The sequence below is a fragment of the Nerophis ophidion genome, linkage group LG07 (genome assembly GCF_033978795.1).
Source record: "Nerophis ophidion isolate RoL-2023_Sa linkage group LG07, RoL_Noph_v1.0, whole genome shotgun sequence".
NCBI classification, from domain to species: Eukaryota; Metazoa; Chordata; class Actinopteri; order Syngnathiformes; family Syngnathidae; genus Nerophis; species Nerophis ophidion.
The window spans coordinates 26,503,065-26,511,244 of NC_084617.1; the positions used below are offsets into that span (position 1 = coordinate 26,503,065).

The following is an 8,180-nucleotide window of genomic DNA, read 5'->3' on the forward strand; positions in this document are numbered from 1 at the left end:
TGTTGGCCCTGCGATGTGTTGGCGATTTGTCCGGGGTGTACACCGCCTTCCGCCCAAATGCAGCTGAGATAGGCTCCAGCGACCCCAAAAGGGACAAGCGGTAGAAAATGGATGGATGGATGGTAATTGGTGCCTCAAAAATGTCAATAGTTCATAACATTAATTTTGATTTTTTAAATATTTTTCTTCAGCAATGATGGTTTTAAAAAATAGTACCATTTAAATTGTTTAGAAAAAAAAAATACATATATATATATATATATATATATATATATTAAAACAAAAATATATATATATATGAGAAAAAATAAGTACATAGGAAATGTATATATATATATATATATATATATATATATATATATATATATATATATATATATATATATATATATATATATATAGTTTTTTTTAAACCTTTGAATCTCTATCATGTTTGTTGACTTAAGTTTTGACTTATATTTTTTAAATATTTTAGGCTCTTTTGGTAGAAGACGACATTAAAACATGCGTTTTTTTTCCCCCTCAAAATGTTTGGGGTTTAGAAAAATAATACCACTCAAATTGTTTAGGGAAAAAAAAGAAAAAAAAAATTGAATAAAATAGAAAATAAAACATACATTTATTTATATATATATATATATATATATATATATATATATATATATATATATATATATATATATATATATATATATATATATATATATATATGAAAACAAAAATATATATATGAGAAAAAATAAATACATAGGACGTTTATATATATATATATATATATATATACATATATATATGTATATATATATATACATATATATATATATATATATATATATATATATATATATATATATATATAACTTTATTCAAGATGGCGGCGCCCGGAAGGGCTGAGACATCGAGGAGCTCCTCCTAAATATGGAACATTTGGCAGAAATACCGGACAATTCTACAAACTTTATGGCTGGCTTACATCGTGGTCACTCCGTGATCACGTACGACCGCAAGACACTTCTGGATGTGGACATATCGGGCCGTTTTGGACTGATAGACGCGTGCTTGCTAGACCTGCTAACTAGCACGGGAATACTACTACGGCCTGTGAAGCAGGGGAGTATAGTAGCAGCGGGGGCCGTCTACGGAGCAAACGCCAGCAGTGTGATCGGAAACGCGGATGCCGAGCGGGGCTAAAAACAAAGCAGAAGGCTAATCCCAACAGAACACCACTTCCCTCCATCCTGAAGCCGGATTTAAATGGAAGATGCGAGACTACTGGTCTGGGTAAGGAGTCAGTTAAATTAGAACAAGTTTTTTCTGCTTTGAGTGTTTCAGAGTTGGACATTTGTTTTACTGAGGTGGCTAACTATGACGCGTGCAGTTTATCAAAGCAACAAACAAACAATCGGAAAATTCCCGTCGTATCAATTCCTAAATATGGTCGTAATTATACTAAATGCACTGGGCATAATAAACACAACATTATTAATATTGCTACTACGTATAATTTGATCAAAAATTCCCTAAAACAGCCCACTACCTATAATATAGGTTTCTTTAAACATAAGATCATTGTCTCCCAAAACGTTGTTAGTTAATGATATCATCAGAGACAACAATCTTAACGTCATCGGTCTCAGCGAAACCTGGCTTAAACCAAACGACTTTTTTGCGCTAAACGAGGCATGTCGTCCTAACTTTACACATGCGCATATTGCCCGTCCTCTGAAAAGGGGTGGGGGGTCGCACTAATATACAACGAAAACTTTAACCTTAGTCCTAACATAAATAATAAATATAAATCGTTTGAGGTGCTTACTATGAGGTCTGTCACACCGCTGCCTCTACACCTGGCTGTTATCTACCGCCCCCCAGGGCCCTATTCGGACTTTATCAATGAATTCTCAGAGTTCGTTGCTGATCTAGTGACACACGCCGATAATATAATCATAATGGGGGACTTTAATATCCATATGAATACCCCATCGGACCCACCGTGCGTAGCGCTCCAGACTGTAATTGATAGCTGTGGTCTCACACAAATAATAAATGAACCCACGCATCGCAACGGTAATACGATAGACCTAGTGCTTGTCAGGGGTATCACCGTTTCCAAAGTTACGATACTCCCGTATACTAAAGTATTGTCCGATCATTACCTTATAAAATTCGAGGTTCAGACGCATGTTCGGCAAACTAATAATAATAATAACTGCTATAGCAGCCGCAACATTAATACGGCCACAACGACAACTCTTGCTGACCTACTGCCCTCGGTAATGGCACCATTCCCAAAGTATGTGGGCTCTATTGATAACCTCACTAACAACTTTAACCACGCCCTGCGCGAAACCATTGATAACATAGCTCCGCTAAAGCTAAAAAAGGCTCCAAAAAAGCGTACCCCGTGGTTTACAGAAGAAACTAGAGCTCAAAAATTATTATGTAGAAAGCTGGAACGCAAATGGCGCACGACTAAACTTGAGGTGCACCATCAAGCATGGAGTGATGGTTTAATAACTTATAAACACATGCTTACCTTAACTAAAGCTAAATATTACTCAAATCTCATCCACTGTAATGAAAACGATCCTAAGTTTTTGTTTAGTACGGTAGCATCGCCAACCCAACAAGGGACTCCTTCCAGTAGCTCCACCCACTCAGCTGATGACTTTATGCAATTCTTTAGTAAGAAAATTGAAGTCATTAGAAAGGATATCAAAGACAATGCGTCCCAGCTACAACTGGGTTCTATTAACACTGACACGATTGTATATACGGCGGATACTGCCCTCCAAACTAGTTTTCTCTTGTTCTGAGGAAATAACATTAGAGGAATTGTTACAACGTGTAAATGGAATAAAACAAACAACATGTTTACTTGACCCACTTCCTGGGAAACTGATCAAGGAGCTCTTTGTATTATTAGGTCCATCAGTGCTAAATATTATAAACTTATCACTTTCCTCGGGCACTGTTCCCCTAGCATTCAAAAAAGCGGTTATTCATCCTCTTCTTAAAAGACCTAACCTTGATCCTGACCTCATGGTAAACTACCGACCGGTGTCTCACCATCCCTTTATTTCAAAAATCCTCGAAAAAATTGTTGCGGAGCAGTTAAATGAACACTTAGCGTCTAACAATCTATGTGAAACCTTTCAATCCGGTTTCAGGGCAAATCACTCCACGGAGACAGCCCTCGCAAAAATGACTAATGATCTATTGCTAACGATGGATTCTGATGCGTCATCTATGTTGCTGCTCCTCGATCTTAGCGCTGCTTTCGATACCGTCGATCATAATATTTTATTAGAACGTATCAAAACACGAATTGGTATGTCAGACTTAGCCCTGTCTTGGTTTAACTCTTATCTTACTGATAGGATGCAGTGCGTCTCCCATAACAATGTGACCTCGGACTACGTTAAGGTAACGTGTGGAGTTCCCCAGGGTTCGGTCCTTGGCCCTGCACTCTTCAGTATCTACATGCTGCCGCTAGGTGACATCATACGCAAATACGGTATTAGCTTTCACTGTTATGCTGATGACACCCAACTCTACATGCCCCTAAAACTGACCAACACGCCGGATGGTAGTCAGCTGGAGGCGTGTCTTAATGAAATTAAACAATGGATGTCCGCTAACTTTTTGCAACTCAACGCCAAAAAAACGGAAATGCTGATTATCGGTCCTGCTAGACACCGACCTCTATTTAATGATAAAACTCTAACATTTGACAACCAAACAATTAAACAAGGCGACACGGTAAAGAATCTGGGTATTATCTTCGACCCAACTCTCTCCTTTGAGTCACACATTAAAAGCGTTACTAAAACGGCCTTCTTTCATCTCCGTATTATCGCTAAAATTCGCTCCATTCTGTCCACTAAAGACGCTGAGATCATTATCCATGCGTTTGTAACGTCTCGTCTCAATTACTGTAACTTACTTTTTTCGGGTCTCCCCATGTCTAGCATTAAAAGATTACAGTTGGTACAAAATGCAGCTGCTAGACTTTTGACAAGAACAAGAAAGTTTGATCACATTACGCCTGTACTGGCTCACCTGCACTGGCTTCCTGTGCACTTAAGATGTGACTTTAATGTTTTACTACTTACGTATAAAATACTACACGGCCTAGCTCCATCCTATCTTGCCGATTGTATTATACCATATGTCCCGGCAAGAAATCTGCGTTCAAAGGACTCCGGCTTATTAGTGATTCCCAAAGCCCCAAAAAAGTCTGTGGGCTATAGAGCGTTTTCATTTCGGGCTCCAGTACTCTGGAATGCCCTCCCGGTAACAGTTCGAGATGCCACCTCAGTAAAAGCATTTAAGTCTCACCTTAAAACTCATTTGTATACTCTAGCCTTTAAATAGACTCCCTTTTTAGACCAGTTGATCTGCCGTTTCTTTTTTTTTTCTTCTATGTCCAACTCTCCCTTGTGGAGGGGTTCCGGTCCGATCCGGTGGCCATGTACTGCTCGCCTGTGTATCGGCTGGGGACATCTCTGCGCTGCTGATCGGCCTCCGCTTGGGATGTTTTCCTGCTGGCTCCGCTGTGAACGGGACTCTCGCTGCTGTGTTGGATCCGCTTTGGACTGGACTCTCGCGACTGTGTTGGATCCATTATGGATTGAACTTTCACAGTATCATGTTAGACCCGCTCGACATCCATTGCTTTCCTCCTCTCCAAGGTTCTCATAGTCATCATTGTCACCGACGTCCCACTGGGTGTGAGTTTTCCTTGCCCTTATGTGGGCCTACCGAGGATGTCGTAGTGGTTTGTGCAGCCCTTTGAGACACTAGTGATTTAGGGCTATATAAGTAAACATTGATTGATTGATTGATATATATATATATATATATATATATATATATATATATATATATATATATATATATATATATATATATATATATAAATATATATATATATATATATATATATATATATATATATATGAAAACAAAAATATATATATATGAGAAAAAATAAATACATATTAAATTTATATATATATATATATATATATATATATATATATATATATATATATATATATATATATATATATATATATATAATTATAATTTTTGTTTGTTTTGAACGTTTGAATCTCTATCAGGTTTGTTTGTTTGAGCCTCAAAGAGGTCAATATTTCATAACAATTAATGTGGATTCTTTAATATTTTTGTTTGGCAATTACGGTTTAAAAAAAATACCACTAAAATTCATAAAAGTGTTTAGAAACAATAAATATATCTATATACAATTGTGTATTATTATTTTTACTTTCAATGCTTACATTTCTATATCAACTCCAGATCTGTGTTGATACTTAGTTTTTTTGGTCTGTTTTGTGTTTTTTTTGTCAGAGAAAACTTTTTCATGGCTCCTCGTTAGCTTTTTTTTTTAAACGACTTTGGTGATTGCGTGTTAATTGGAGGAAGTGGTTAGTAAACGTGCTGCTTCCGTTGCACTTTTGACATCTAATACTTGCTTTGCATTATGGGTAATTTTGTGTGTTCCGCTGTATTATTCATTGTTTTGCCAGCTGTCTTCATCAGAAACAACAAAGATCATTTTGTCTGTCCTCCCAAGGCTGGACTTCCAGTGTGCGGCCTTGGAGTCGGAGACCAACCACCTGTTCCCCGCTTTCTCGGCAGAGACCGCCGAGTGTGGCCTGCAGGAGGACCCCCTGCTGTTCAGCTGCGCAGGCGCCAGTGCCAAGTACCAGCGACTCTGCCCCTGTAGGGACTACAGAGACGGGCAGGTGGCGCTGTGCAGAGACTGCTTATGACCGGAGGGAGGACACAGCAGGTAGCTTGCGGTCAAAAGTTTTCTTTTGACCTGGCCTTACCAAAGTAAGTAAGGCAGTACGTAAAACGAAAAACTCTCAGGGATTTGCATGATTGTCATTTGAATCTGGCTCCAGGCTAAAAGCAGGGGTGTCCAAACCTTTCCCACTGAGGGCCACACGGAAAAACTAAAGCATGCGGGGCCATTTTGATATTTTTCTATTTCAAAACCAATACAACATATACATTTATTTTAACCTTTAAGTCTCCCCTCATGTTTGGTCCAGAAGGGTCTCAGTCAGAAAAATTTTAAAAATATGTCAGATATTATTTTTTACTTTTGATCAACTTCAGGTCTAACATGCAATATAAGGCGGAAAAAAGTGTGTGTTTGTGTATATATATATATATATATATATATATATATATATATATATATATATATATATATATATATATATATATATATATATATATATATATCCATCTTCTCCACTTATCCGAGGTATGATCGCGGGGGCAGCAGCTTAAGCAGAGAAGCCCAGACTTTCCTCTCCCCAGCCGCTTCGTCCAGCTCTTCCCGGGGGATCCCGAGACGTTCCCAGGCCAGCCAGGAGACATAGTCTTCCCAACGTGTCCTGGGTCTTCCCCGTGGCTTCTTACCGGTTGGACGTGCCCTAAACACCTCCCTAGGGAGGCGTTTGGGTGGCATCCTGACCAGATGCCCGAACCACCTCATTTGGCTCCTCTCGATGTGAAGGAGCAGCGGCTTTACTTTGAGTTCCTCCCGGATGACAGAGCTTCTCACCCTATCTCTAAGGGAGAGCCCCGCCACCCGGCGGAGGAAACTAATTTCGGCCGCTTGTACCCGTGATCTTATTCTTTCGGTCGTAACCCAAAGCTCATGACCACTCGGACTTGGAGGTGCTGATTCTCATTGTGGTCGCTTCACACTCGGCTGCGAACCGATCCACTGAGAGCTGAAGATCCCAGCCAGATGAAGCCATCAGGACCACATCATCTGCAGAAAGCAGAGACCTAATCCCGCGGCCACCAAACCAGAACCCCTCAACGCCTTGACTGCGCCTACAAAATTCTGTCCATAAAAGTTATGAACAGAATCGGTGACAAAGGACAGCGTTGGCGGAGTCTAACCATCACTGGAAACGTGTCCGACTTACTCCATACTCTCTGAGCACTCCCCACAGGACTTCCCGAGGGACACGGTCGAATGCCTTCTCCAAGTCCACAAAGCACATGTAGACTGGTTGGGCAAACTCCAATGCACCCTCAAGAACCCTGCCGAGAGTATAGAGCTGGTCCACAGTTCCACGACCAGGACGAAAACCACACTGTTCCTCCTGAGCCCGAGGTTTTACTATCCGGCGTAGCCTCCTCCCCAGCACACCTGAATAAACCTTACCGGGAAGGCTCAGGAGTGTGATCTCACGATAATTGGAACACGCCCTGCAGTCCCCTTTCTAAAATAATTTTGACCACCACCACGGTCTGCCAATCCAGAGGTACCGCCACCGATGTCCACGCGATACTGCAGAGTCTTGTCAACCAAGACAGCCCCACAGCATCCAGAGCCTTAAGGGACTCCAGGCGGATCTCATCCACCCTTGCCACCGAGGAGCTTTTTAACTATCTCAGCAACCTCAGCCCCACAAATAGGAGAGCCCACCACAGATTCCCCAGGCACTGCTTCCTCATAGGAAGACGTGTTGGTGGGATTGAGGAGGTTTTCGAAGTATTCATTCCATTGATCCACAACATCTGCAGTTGAGGTCAGTAGAACACCATTCGCACCATACACGGTGTTGACAGTGTACTGCTTCCCCTTCCTGAGGCGGCGGTTGGTGGTCCAAATCGCTTCAAAGCCGTCTAGAAGTCATTATCCTTGGCTTCCCAGAATTCCTCCCATGTCCGAGTTTTTGCCTCCGCGACTGCTGAAGCTGCACACCGCTTGGCCTGTCGGTACCTGTCCACTGCCTCCGGAGTCCTATGAGCCAAAAGAACCTGATAGGACTCCTTTTTCAGCTTGACGGCATCCCTCACCCCTGGTGTCCACCAACGGGTTCTAGGATTACCACCCCGACTGGCACCAACTACCTTGCGGCCACAGCTCCAATCAGCCGCCTCGACAATAGAGGTGCGGAACATGGTCCACTCGGACTCAATGTCCAGCACCTCCCTCGTGACATGTTCAAAGTTCTGCCGGAGGTGGGAATTGACACTTTCTCTGACAGAAGACTCTGCCAGACGTTCCCAGCAGACCCTCACAATGCGTTTGGGCCTGCCAAGTCTGTCCGGCATCCTTCCCCACCATCGCAGCCAACTCACCACCAGGTGGTGATGGGTAGAAAGCTCCGCCCTTC

General features: G+C 41.5%; 1 protein-coding gene across 1 annotated transcript in view; it reads left to right on the forward strand.

Annotated features, from left to right (window-relative positions):
• Positions 1-6,172, forward strand: part of LOC133556168 (alpha-1,6-mannosylglycoprotein 6-beta-N-acetylglucosaminyltransferase B-like) — a 242,962-nt gene extending 236,790 nt beyond the window's left edge. The window contains exon 17 of the mRNA XM_061905831.1: positions 5,603-6,172. Within this exon, the coding sequence (XP_061761815.1) occupies positions 5,603-5,801 (199 nt within the window). The 3' untranslated portion in view covers positions 5,802-6,172. The remainder of the gene's footprint in view (positions 1-5,602) is intronic.
• Positions 6,173-8,180: the final 2,008 nt, after the last annotated feature.